Genomic DNA, 14,270 nt, shown 5'->3' with positions numbered 1-14,270 from the left:
TTGTACATACATGGCCTCCCTGTCTGTTAAATTGTGTCTCACAATTTAATAGAGAAGACAGAATGTTAAAGCAAGTATTATATAAATGTAGTGTCTTAGGACTGTATAATGGCTACATCATTATTATTCCCTACCATTCATCCTCCACAAGTACTTCTACAATTAAACATTGTATGACAATGTCTACTATCTACATCAACTGGTACTATACTAGAGATCTGTACGATATAAAGCTCAGTAGGTTCTTTGTTATCACGCTCACTTCAAGTTCATCTAAGTACAAAGTACATAAAATAGTTCATACATAGGTGTAGTATACATTTACATGAACAATGACAGAAATTGCAATGATATAGCAATGCATCTAGTGGTTAAAACATGGTAAAAAGACTCATTTTAACAAAGCCTGTATGATAATCTGTACTAAGTCAGGTTCTAAGGTATCTAGTAGACCTGATGACACAATTCTGTTCAGATTTGTTAGTTTGGTGTCCTTGTTCTCTGTCCCTTTTACTGTTTGTTGTCCTACATGGTAATCTTTCATCCATGTTGGCAATTTCTTTGGTCTTTCTGGCCTTCTAAATGTTGGTAGTGCTGCTTCAGTATCATTTGTGTCATCATCAGAAGTGTCCTCATCTGTGTGTTCTCCTTCTGCATCACTATTAGTGTCACCAGTTGTTTCTTCAGTTCTTTCTGTTCCTTCCTCTAGATGTACAGTTTCTTTGTCAGTCTCAATTATCTCTTTATCTCCATCTCCATCTAGACTAGGTGTAAGGGCGTCCCCTTTATAGTATGTGTGTGAAACATACTCTCCTGAGTCAGATTCTGAATCTGTGACATCACATTCTTTCCTTTCTCTTTCTGTATCTCTTTTGTACGCTTCTTCACTGAAACCGGCCGGTTTTGAAGATGCTGCAACTCCACCATTAAGTGAAGTTCTTTTCCTTGGTATTGGTCTTGGTCTAGGAACAGGTTTAACTTGAGGACTTAATTCACTGTGTTGTCCTTCTTTCTCTGTATCTAAATTCTGTTCTTCTTTTGTAGAAGTGTCATACACATTTCCAACAGGAAGTAGATGGTTTCTGTGTAGTTTCTTGACTACACCTTTTGATGATTTAATGACATACACAGGAATACTTCTGTTTGGTTGGTCTATTACTTTATATACATCTGGTTCAAACTTGTCTGCTATTTTATGTCTGCCTTCAAAAGCAAGAATTCTAACAAGTACACTGTCTCCAATTTCTAGTCCAGAAGCCATTGCTTTTCTATCATAAACATCTTTCTGTCTCTTCTTTGATTGTGCTGAGACCTTCTTAACAATATCCTGAGTTTCTTTAAGTCTTTCTTTTAGATCATTGAGGTATTCTTTTGCAGTTTTGTTGTTTGTTTCTGCTTCTACTTGAAATACTGAATCAATGGGTAGTTTTGGTTCTCTACCAAACATGAGTTCAAAAGGTGATATTTTAGTGGTTTCATGAACAGTACAATTGTAGGCGTAAACCAGAGATGGAATATACTTTTTCCAGTCTTTTTTTTGTTCTGGATCTAATGTACCAAGCATGTTTAAGAGTGTCCTGTTGTATCTTTCTGATGTTCCATTCCCCATTGCATGATATGGTGTGGTTCTAGATTTCTTAATGCCCATGATCTTGCATAGTTCCTGAATAGTTTCCGATTCAAAGTTTGATCTGCATGTAACCTTGTAGGAATACCATAGTGAACAATGAAACTGTTATACAGGGCCTCTGCTGTGGTTTTAGCTGTTTGGTTCTTGCAGGGTATAGCTAGGGAATATTTTGTGAAATGGTCTGTGACCACTAAAATATTTTCTATTCCTCCCTTTGATGGTTCCACAGATAAGAAGTCCATTGTAACTAGTTCCAAAGGGTAGGTTGTGACTATGTTGACTAATGGGGCCCTTATGTTACCAGAAGACTTCCTTTTTATACATCTGTCACAATGACTAACCCACTTCTCTACATCTGCAGAAATACAAGGCCAATAGAACCTGTAGCGGAGTAATGAATACATCCTATCACGCCCAGGGTGGCCTACATCATTATGAAGTCCTGTCAAAATCTGCTTCTTGTATGTTTCTGGAATGACAAGTTGTTTTATCGATTTATCTCCCTCTTGAATGCATCTGTATAGAATACCCCTAATGATCTTAAAATGGTTGAAATTCTTTTTCATCACATGGTCTTCCTTTTGAAATATTACTGATTTTCCAGGTAATCTTTTGTCTAATACAGCTCTGTACCATTTTCCTATTATAGTGTCCTCTCTCTGAGCTTTTCTGATTTCTCTTAATTCGATTTGTGCTAAAGGTTCTCCCTGATCTGTGATGTCTACTAAGTTCACACTACAAGCTGGTACCATGTCAATATATGATGTAAACTGTGCTGAGCAAATGGCCTTAATAGTGTAATCTTCAAGCAGTATTTTCTCTCCATCATTCGAGTCTAATTTGTCATATGGGTATCTAGACATCCCATCAGCATCTGCATTTTTCTGTCCACTGCGATAAATCAGATCGAAATTGAAAGTTCCTAAAGCCGATGCCCATCTCTGTCCTGTTGCATCTAGTTTAGATAAAACATAAGTGAGCGGATTGTTGTCCGTGCATACTGTGAACTTGTTGTTAGTGAGATAATCAGAAAATTTCTCAGTGACGGCCCACTTCAAAGCTAGGAATTCTAGCTTGAAGGCAGAGTAATTCTTTTCTGACCGTGACAGGCTCCTGCTTGCATAAGCAATTACTCTCTTTTTGTCATTCTGTGACTGGTATAGGACTGCGCCAAGTCCTTTTGTCGAGGCGTCTGTATGTAATTCAAATTCCTTTGTGAAATCCGGGTATGCTAACACAGGTGGACTGGTTAGCTTCAATTTGATCCTTTCAAATATATGTTGCTCTTCATCTCTCCAAGTCAAAGGTTTTGTCTCTTTCTTGGATTTCTTTTTCTTTGTTGATGTGGGAGGTAACATATCTGTAAGGGGTTTTGTAATTCTTGAAAAGTCCTTAATGAAGTGGCGATAGTATCCTGCGAATGAAAGAAAAGAGCGGAGTTCATCTGAATTATTTGGTGATGGCCAGTTTCTGACTTTGTCTATTTTGTTGGGGTCAGTTTCTATTCCCTGTTCGCTGACAACATGTCCTAAAAAGTTCACTCGTTTCTTGAGAAGAAAACATTTATTGGCAGTTTCAGATTACATTCCTGAAGGCGAGTGAGAACTAAATCGAGTCGATGAAGGTGTTCTTCGAAGCTGTCAGCAAATACTATTAAGTCGTCCAAGTATATTATGCAGATTTTCAGATTGTAATCGCCTAAACATTCCTCCATTAAACGTTGATATGTCGCAGGAGAGTTAGAAAGACCGAACGGCATTTTAACATATTCAAAGAAACCAATAGGTCCTACTGTGAATGCTGTACGTTCTTTATGTTCGTCTTCTATTTCTACCTGGTGGTAACCTGCCTTCATGTCTATTGTACTGAACCAAGATGATCCTTTCAGTACATCAAACACCTCTTCTATTCGTGGAAGTGCGTATGCATCTTTTATGCATTTTGCATTGAGACATCTGTAGTCCACACATAGTCGAAGAGTGTTGTTTTTCTTTCTTACGAGCACTACATTAGAAGCCCAGGGCGACTTTGTTTTCCTTATAATACCGCTGGCTAGAAGTTGTTCTATATGTGCTCTTACCTCATCAATCATGCCTGGTGGAATCCTACGATGACGTTGTTTAAAAGGTGTTTCATCATGTAGGTCTTTTCTTGTTTGATTAAGTTGCAGCTACCAATGTCTGTATCGCTTTTCGAGAAGATGTCGATGTGTTTTCTCAATAATTCTTTCACCTTATTATCTTGTTCTTTACTAAGTGTTGATTCTATGGTGACTTCGGCAAAGATTTTCTTATAATTTTCTTCCTTTTCTATTCTGTCATAAACAGAGTTGTCTACTGTCACTGGCTGAAGTTCACATAAAATGGCCTTTGGTGATATGTGAACTGTATCAGTAGTGAGATTTGATAAGTTCACTATAACTTCTCTATTAGATTTGTATCTATAGTTTGTAACAGTTGGTGTAATGTCCACAAAATCAGGCAAGGAAGATAATTCTGTTGCCTGAAGAATAGCACAAGTTGGATGATAGTCCATTTCTTTGTCAATGTAACCTTTTACATCCACTGACATGTTTGGTCCTAGAGTTATTTTCTGAAATTCAGCTGAACGTAAAATAGCTAGCTTGTCTTTATTCTTTTTCAGTTCCTTTTCCCGTAATGTCACACATCTGAACGCCAAATACCAAGGGGTCTTTAAAGACGCTTTCTGTAAAAATTGTTCTCCAAATGTCTCTTTGTAATTTGATGTCAACTGTTTCAGAATGTTGGTACCAAGTAGTACTGGAGTATTTGAATTATAAGGTGTATCTGGTACAACAAGGAAAATACATGGCTGTAAGTTGAGTTCAGGTATTCCATCGGATGATAAATCAGCTTCAATGAACCCTAAGTACGGTAAATGATTGCCATCTGCACATTCTATTTTAAGAATGTTATGTACCGGTTGCAGTTCTAAATCTGCTAACTGTTTCTCATAAAATGTCTTACTAACAGTCGAGATACATGATCCCGTATCTAATAAAGCAGAACATTTCATGTTGTTTATGTTTATGGTGCTTTCATTTGAAGCTCCAACTAAATCTGGACCATTTTTATTGTTTTGGCTTCCATCAGGTCCTGCCATGGAAGCACTTAACAGTTTTCCGGACAGAATCTAGCTTTATGTCCTTTTTTGTTACAGTTGTAACATCTGAAAGTGTACGGGTTAGCTGACCCTTGTGGCCTAAAACTGTTACTAGCTACTGGTCTGGCGGGTCTATATTGTCCTCGTCCTCTCTGTATTTGTGTGCCTCTCCTAAAATTTCCTCTCTGATGTCTAGGACCTCTATATTCACCTCTAGGCTGATAATATGGTTGTGATGTTTGATGTTGTTGTTGTAATAGTTGTTGTACTTGTTGTTGTAACAACTGTTGTGTTTGTTGTTGTTGTTCATCTTTATCTTGTTCCATTTTTTGTATACGTTTATTCATGTCTTTTAATAAATCTTTTAACTCTCCAATCTCTGATTTAGTTTCAGTATTTGCTTGACATTTTGTTGTTTGCGGCTTCACCTTTTGTTGTTCACTTTCGATTTTTCTCACTTCTATCTTAAATTCATCAAATTTGGCCGTAGTCTCAAATTTCAAACTGGACAGTTGTTTTAAGGGTTGTCGCATCCCTTGATAGACTACACTCATTAATATTTTCTCTTGAGTCAGTTTTAAGGCGTTCATTTCAACTGCCTGAGTAAATAATTCTTCTACACGGGCACAATATTTTGTTAAAGATTCTGTTTCACCCTGTTCACATGCGTAGAACTTTTTAAGTACTACTTCCACAGAATCGATTTGACCATAAACACTATGAAATTTGGTCAAAATTTCTCCAACTGTGGCCTTTGTACCCAATCTCCTCAAAATATCCGCTGCTTCACCCCTTACAGATCTCCGGATTGCTAAGAGCAACATTTCTTCCGGATATGCCTTTTCTTCCACTAGGCATCTAATCTCATATCTCCAAGTACTATATGTGACGTCTCCCTTGTTCTCTTCTCCAAAAAATGTCGAAATCCTTGGAAATGTCTTTTTTTCAGTAGTTGTATGTGTCTTTACATCATACTTATGCATATATTCCTCAAACTCCTCCTTAGTTTCAATACCTTCTGGCTTTATGCCTAAAGTCCTGATTGCACCTAACAACTTCAACTCCTCTTCCGTAATATCATCCTTTGTCGCAGGAGTCGCCATATTTTACTTTTATTTATCAATTCAAATCACAATATTTTACAATATCACATGTACGTATAAGTATTTATACACACATTTAAAAAACACTGTTTAAAATTAACTGAAATAAAATAGCATATGACTCATCAAATGTGGGTATGCAAGAACCTTAATCTCTTACTACCACTTTTTTTTGAAATTGTTTCAACACAAAATTGTAATATATTTATTGTAGGTGTACAACAACCTTAACACTAAATTACTCTTATAAATTATATTAAACACCAGTTACAGGTGTACAGCCACCTTAATCCTTTTTCTGTTGACGAAATACTACTATTGTCTTATATCCTAACTATCAACTTGATTACCCACTAATACTTAGGTCAAGGTAAACTAGAATTTTTTTTTTCACAACCTAACGGAATATATCAACCAATATATTTTACAGTGAATTTTGAATTCACCTTGGTTAAATATACTACACTATGATACTACTAATCTATTTATCTCAGTTTCCTCTATGTCAAACTCTAACCCTACATAAGCGCCAAATCAGATACAATAAAATTATTTTAAGTGAGGTACGAGGGTATACAAGTACCTTAATTTAAATGCCAATGGTAACTAACCACAAAATAAATTGTTATGCGGTACTTAGATACCTTAAGTATGACTGTAAGCTTATTCGGTTTGAATGATCTTCGCCGACACTAACGGTAGAACACAGTGATATCCATACACCTTAAGTAAATTAATATACTGTACTGAATAATTTACCACTAATGTGTAGGTCAAACTACCTTAAATGGAAATAATTTGGCCGTACAACTACCTTAAATTAAATGGTTGTGGTATACAACTACCTTAGTAATGACTGTAGTATACAACTACCTTAAAATAAATCTAACAAACTGTAATACTAGATAACTAATGTCTAAGTATGTTAAAAGAATATTATTTACCAAAGTTGGAATGCAACCACCTTAATTATTTATCTAAGTTGGTATACCACTACCTTAATCAACTAGCATTCACTAAGTGGGTGTGCGACACCTTAATTTAAGTAAAAGTCACTTAATGTTTAAGTGTAGGTATCCACTATAAGGGTGTTCACTACCTTAAGTAAACGTAAATAATTAAATGACCCTACTACATTATCGTTGCGTTGCAAGAAATTTCAATATCTATATTGCATAACTAAGCTATCGAATACATATCATGTATACGAAGAGACTGCGTATGTTTTTAGCTCACCTGTCACATAGTGACAAGGTGAGCTTTTGTGATCGCGCAGCGTCCGTCGTCCGTGCGTCCGTGCGTAAACTTTTGCTTGTGACCAATCTAGAGGTCACATTTTTTTGTGGGATCTTTATGAAATTTGGTCAGAATATTCATCTTGATGATATCTAGGTCAAGGTCGAAACTGGGTCAACTGCGGTCAAAAACTAGGTCAGTAGGTCTAAAAATAGGAAAACCTTGTGACCTCTCTAGAGGCCATACTTTTCAATGGATCTTGATGATATCTGGATCAAGTTTGAAACTGGGTTACGTGCCATCAAAAACTAGGTCAGTAGATGAAATAATAAAAACAACTTTGTGACCTTTCTAGAGGCCACATTTTTCATGAGATCTGTATGAAAGTTGGTCTGAATGTTCATCTTGATGATATCTAGTTTAATTGGAAACTGGGTCAACTGCGGTCAAAAACTAGGTCAGTAGGTCTAAAAATAGAAAAACCTTGTGACCTCTCTAGAGGCCATACTTTTGAATAGATCTGCATGAAAATTGGTCAGAATGTTCAACTTGATGATATCTAAGTCAAATTCGAAACTGGGTCACATGCTTCAACAACTAGGTCAGTAGGTCAAATAACAATAAAAACATTGTGACCTCTGTAGAGGCCATATTTTTCAAGGGATCTGTAGGAAAGTTCGTCATCTTGATGATATCTAGATCAGTTTTGAAACTGGGTCAACTGCGGTCAAAAACTAGGTCAGTAGGTCTAAAAATAGAAAAACCTTGTGACCTCTCTAGAGGCCATACTTTTCAATGGGTCTTCTTGAAAGTAAGTCAGAATGTTCAACTTGATGATATCTAGGTCAAATTCGAAACTTGGTCAGGTGTTTCAATACCTAGGTAAGTAAGTTAAGTAATAAAAAAAACATTGTGACCTTTCTAGAGGCCATATTTTTCATTCGATCTACATGAAAGTTGGTTTGAGTATTCATCTTGATGATACCTAGGTCAAGTTTGAAACTGGGTCAACTAAAATTAAAAACTAGGTCAGTAGGTCTAAAAATAGAAAAACCTTGTGACCTCTCTAGAGGCCATACTTTTGAATAGATCTTCATGAAAATTGGTCAGAATGTATACCTTGATGATATCTAGGTCAAGTTTGAAACTGGGTCACATGCTGTCAATAACTAGGTCAGTAGGTCAAATAATATAAAAACCTTGTGACCTCTCTAGAGGCCATATTTTTCAATGGATCTTCATGAAAATTGGTTAGAATTTTTATCTTGATGATATCTTGGTCAGATTCAACACTGGGTCACATGAGTTCAAAAACTAGGTCACAATGTCAAATAATAGAAAAAACGATGTCATACTCGGTTTCAAACTGGGACATGTGGGGACAGGTGAGCGATTCAGGACCATCATGGTCCTCTTGTTTTTTATGTTTTATAGAAAATGTATGTGGTAAGAATAATAGAATAGGAAGAAAAACGATGCCACATCCACCCATTATTTATAAAACATTACGAGCGAATCAAAAATTAAGGTCTTTTCCCAACCTATCTTATTTGTAAAATAAAATGTTATTTATCACTAACATTGTGTTGTTTTGCATTCATCATTACATAAAAGTATACTTTTGTGCTCCGAGTAATGTAAAATTCTCCTCGGAGTTATTCGAAATCTCTATAAAATCGCTAAAACGTAATTATATATTCGTCTCGGAGTCACTCGAAAGAAATCAAAACAGGTGTATATCCTGCTAATTGGATTGCATCTCGAGCCACTCCAAGGATTTCCTACGTGTGACTTCACATTAATCCTCGGAGTCAGGTAGCAAAATTCCTTGACGGAAAATGACTGACTCGAAAAACTTCGAGTCGGAGCCTTCGTACTCGTTTCGGTCATCCTCCGAAGATCGAGTAGAAAGGGTTTCCGCTCGAGCTGATCTATATAGGATAATAAAATCGCAACCTAACTTACATTATGTAGAAATCATGATTGATTTCAAAGAGCGCCTTTGGCTTAAAATTTTAAAATATCGAAAAAAAAACAAACAAAACAAGAGGGCCATGATGGCCCTATATCGCTCACCTGTTATCATTGCACTAGAGGACAAGAAGGTCCTCAGAAAAAAAAACTAAGTCCAAAGGACAGGAAGGGAAGAAATTTAACCAAAAAGAAAAAAAAATTCTTACAAGGTACAGATATGTCAAAATACACCTAAAAATTGGAGGTACCATCCATTTTGTACCACAGAAAAGTGGTCCCGGTTTTTCCCTACGGCCAATAATAAAAAAGTTACTAAAAATAAGCTATTTATAGTAATGTAAAAGGGAAGTAATTAAAATAAAAATTATTGTAAGTGAACAAAAGAAGGATCTGCCAAATAAATCTGTTGACATAAATGAAATTTCAGATCAGTATCTTCATTAGTTACGGAGATATACCCATTTTAATTTGAAATAAAGGGAGGTAATTTGACATAAAATCAGTCCATAGTTAACTACCCTGATTGGCTCAGTCCAACTAATGACAATAATGAAATTTCAAATAAGTCCTATAAGTATTTACTGTTATAAATCCATTTTGATTACAATCAGGGGAGGTAATCAGATATAAAATAACTCTGGAACCTACGATTGGATCTGATTTGTCATGGAATCCAAGATTTATTGTTGTTGAAGATATTTTGGAGGTTTGTATCAAATAAAACCATAAATGAAGTCTCTATATGGCTGCAAAAGCCAAAATAGCCAATTTTGGACATTTAAGGGGCCATAACTCTGGAACCCATGATGGAATCTGGCCAGTTCAAGAAAGGAACCAAGATCTTGTGGTAATACAAGTTGTTTGCAAGTTTGGTTAAAATCAAATCATAAATGAAGCTGCTATTGTGCATACAAGGTCAAAATAGCTAATTTTGGCCTTTTCAGGAGCCATAATTCTGGAACCCATTAAGGGATCTGGCCGGTTTAAAAAAGGGATCGAGATCTTATAGTGAAACATGTTTTGTGCAAGTTTGATTAAATTCAAATCATAAATGAAGCTGCTATTGTGCAGACAAGGTCAAAGTAGTTAATTCTGGCCCTTTCAAGGGCCATAACTCTGGAACCCATAAAGGAATTTCGCTAGTTGAAGAAAGGAACCAAGATCTTATGGTGATACAAGTTGTATGCTAGTTTGGTTAAAATAAAATCATAAATGAAGCTGCTATTGTGCAGACAAGGTCAAAATAGCTAATTTTGGCCCTTTCAGGGGCCATAACTCTGGAACCCATAATGGAATCTGGCCAGTTCAAGAAAGGACCCGAGATCTTATGGTGATACAAGTTGTGTGCAAGTTTGGTTAAAATAAAATCATAAATGAAACCACTATCGTGCAGACAAGAAATTGTTGACGCATGCACGGACGAACGGACGGACTGACGACGGACGAATGGTGATCACAAAAGCTCACCTTGTCACTTTGTGACAGGTGAGTTAAAAATCAAGAACAAAAATTGGCCTGGAAAACCAAATTCTGCCAATGGTCAATAGCTTTGGAACATGAAGCTGTAAGATCCTTTTTATTACATATACGAATTTAATACTCAGAATTTGAAAATTTCTATCTCTCTTGATTTTACAATATATCATAAAGGTAAGGTAATTCTGTCTTATGATAAGAACGATTATTTGCAGTTTTGTTTGTGAACCTTTGGCATAATATTGATTTATGATTTTTTACAATAGTGATGCTTGTTTTTATAAATGTGAAAACTTCAAACTACATACACATGCATATGCATAAATTCTTCATTTTAAGCAGATTATTACAACGGAAAACTTGTTTATTGGTACATATACTTCAAATTAAAATTGAAAAAAAGTCATTAAAATATAGAAAAACGATGTTCAAAGCGATTTTCAAAAATAACATGATCTAAAAGCTACATTTGTCGCATTGTTGTATGTTAAACATTCTGCATTGAAATCTAATTCACCCTGAAGTCACAAGTCTACATTTCTCAACACCTCTTTTTAAAAGTAAACCTCTTTCGCACGTACCATGATTCGCTCTGCGTCTATGTAGAACCTCTGATGAATGAGAATGTAAAATACTATGACTTGAAAAAGAGATATATCAGATAAAAGAAAACCCACAAAATTAAACCATTTTGTAAATTCGGGGTAGATGTAACGTAATATGGTCTACGAGAAAAATAATTCAACGACCCCATCATTTTATTTCCTGCAATCAACAGAAAATAAAGTTTTCATCATAAGGTTAGCCTTTTGTTTTTGCAAAATTCTCTCGCTTAGGTTTTACATGAGGCAAGATAAAAGGTAACTTTTTATTCAGAACGCAGCGTCATATTTATCGTTCTGACGTCATTTTAACATATAAATGGACTTTTTTTAAAAAAAAGAGCTTCACAATTTTTTCACAACTTATTTATATCGAAATATGATGAGTAATAAGCTTAAGCAAATCGATACTGGTTGACTAAAAAGAACGATTGTGAAAATAGTCTGATGGACGTGAAAACACGGTTCAACACAAATGGACGGCAATAGACTTGTCTAGTAATTTTGCAGAGAAAAATATTGCTGAAAAATAAAATAAAAATCATGTAAAATAAGCATTTATTTGTGTCGTGTGTATGTGTGTGTGGGAGGGGTGGGGAGGGGTTGCTGCATTTTATTATTAAAGAAAATGTCGAAACGGAACCTTATAGCTTCAACTTAAAATCGCATTCTACCTTAAGTAATATCAAGTTTGTTCACGGAGTAAATTCGGCACGTCTCGACGGTAGGATTTTGTTTAAAAACAACGAATAAACCAAAGCTTTCGAATACCATGTAGAATTTTCATACCTTGCTTTCTGCGCGAACGATTGCAGATGCGTTTGCCAGCTAAACCAGCCATTGCAATATATTAACCCAAAGAGACTCTTTCTGAATGAAGGATTTTACTTCATAGATCTTTCAGTTGTGTTGAACATTAGCGCAATAAACGGTCCCTTTGACAAAAAGCTAGCCTTGTGGTGATTTTAAATTGCAGAAATTTTTGTATTTTTATTGGCATTTATCATTGATTTGACATTTAAGGACGTCAAAAAGGTCGGTAGCAAATAACCTCTAATTTAATATTGCGTGATGTCATTCTATTTTAAGTATAATTGCTTAGCAGACATATAACTAATTATAACGGTACTAGTTATAATGAAATGCAGATTAACGGTAAAAAAAAGTCGTACAGCCAGGCTAAATTAAACTATTACGCTATTTAACGCCCCTCGTATAGTGAAATAGACCTTTTGTATAGAGCGGTAACGGTACAGTAACCGATATTTTGGACAATACTTAAAGTCACCAAAATATAGGGCACTGTACCTTATGTAACCTTAAAGACCCGCCAGAGAATAACTCTTTATTGTTTTGTGTTTCCATAATTGTTTTGCAAATACGCAAGTATCTATTTACAAACTGACAGTTTAAATACATTCTATTGGCCTAATAGTATATATATATATATATATATATATATCCTAATATATATATATATATATATATATATATATATATATATATATATATATATATATATATATACTATTAGGCCAATAGAATGTATTTAAAATGTGTTAACATTTTAGCGAAGTAATATAGCATTATGTACTCTACACATTTGGTTTCTAAGATAGTTATTTATCTTAAAATACTTTTAAAACCATACTAGAAAGATACTAACTGAGTAAGTTTGCAGATAAAGGCATTAACGCACTAAATAGCTGGCCCTTAAGTTATTCTAAATGAAATTGAGAAACTCCCAATGGCTGCAACTCACACAAGGACCTATTTTAAATGTCTTTAACTTACATTTTCTTAAGAATATTTTCGGTGCTGGATAAAAAGCAAAAGAAAAGTGGGGGACATGTTTGGTGCAAGAAAAATATTAACAGTCGAACGAACAGACGGTAAAATGAGCTAAAATGTTAACAAAATTGTACTTGCGGTATATAACCTAAGATACCATGCGTATTTTTGCACAATGAAAACTTTACCTTCTAGATGACAAGTTATTATTATTATTATTGCATTATATAAATCTGGTATAATAATGATAATAATAATAATAATAATAATAATAATATAATAACAAGTTTAGATTTGTCGTGAGATGTTGCAATGAAAATAAGGAAAATAGCTCTACAGAGCAAAAAGAAATGATGAGAAACTATTTCAATCCGTCAATATGCGACTGCCATTTTCCTATTTAGTGTCTATATACATGAGGTTGTGAAAACATTAATAAATTAAGGCGCCATGTTGTAGTATGGCTGTATTATACATGTATTCATGTCCCAGGATGATCTTCATGAAGTTTATTTTGAAGGCAAAAGTAGGTCACAAGACTGTGGTGGGTCTTTAAGATATTGATATCAATAATTACTTTGTTTCGTGTATTATTGTATTATTGCATACATTATATATACTTTTTAAGTACCAGAGATCAATATACAAAATTACAGGATATATATTTGGGCGCCTTTCTTTTTATCAGGAAAGGGTAAAAGGTTTATTTGAAATTGTAGATAAAAGCAGTTGCCCGATGTGAAATATAGCACAGAGAATTATTTTTATGATGTTAATTGGAAACTAAGATAATGTAAGTACTCAACTTTCATACAAATTCTAGTAGCCTATGTTGAAAAATAGCAAAATAAAGAAATTGTATAATTTCTCTTTAGAGGAAATAAAAAAGAAAAGAAAACATTCTTGATGAGGAATACAATAAAACTAGACTTTTATATTGAGAGCCAGTTAAATCTACCATAATTGAGCATTCAATGATAAGCCATACATAAGCATGAGAACATAAAATGGTTACTTCCGGTGCTGTCTTAGTTGTATGTTTATATACCATGATTTTATGGCAGTAATGCACGGAATGACATCACGTTCAGACAAATCAGTGCACACTACATCGATAAATTCAGATGAGATTTCATTAAATTCATTTAATTTAAACATGTATAATCATTATATAGGTGCAACAAATATGAGTATCCTGTTAGGCATTTTTCTGTGATATTTATGATATAAGAAGCGAGAAGCGCTGGTCAAGCTTTGTAAGTATACGTGTTGTAAAACAAGCCCCTTTATTTTAAATTAAAGACCGTAGGATGGAGGCAATGGATGTTACGCGAA

General features: G+C 34.7%; 1 protein-coding gene across 1 annotated transcript; it reads right to left on the bottom strand.

Moving 5' to 3' along the window:
• Positions 1 to 391: 391 nt before the first annotated feature.
• LOC128554456 (uncharacterized) lies at positions 392 to 1,564 on the bottom strand. Its single transcript, XM_053535735.1, has one exon. It carries the CDS (start codon positions 1,562 to 1,564, stop codon positions 392 to 394), a length of 1,173 nt encoding a protein of 390 aa, XP_053391710.1.
• Between the last annotated feature and the right edge of the window lie 12,706 nt (positions 1,565 to 14,270).

Source organism: Mercenaria mercenaria, unplaced genomic scaffold (genome assembly GCF_021730395.1).
Source record: "Mercenaria mercenaria strain notata unplaced genomic scaffold, MADL_Memer_1 contig_5049, whole genome shotgun sequence".
Lineage (NCBI taxonomy): Eukaryota > Metazoa > Mollusca > Bivalvia > Venerida > Veneridae > Mercenaria > Mercenaria mercenaria.
The sequence above is the reverse complement of the archived record's forward strand: the minus strand, read 5'-3'. Positions and strand labels throughout refer to the sequence as shown.

Bases quoted from the DNA above. Each gene is read 5' to 3' on its own strand.
- LOC128554456 (XM_053535735.1), bottom strand. From the start codon at position 1,564: ATGCTTGGTACATTAGATCCAGAACAAAAAAAAGACTGGAAAAAGTAT.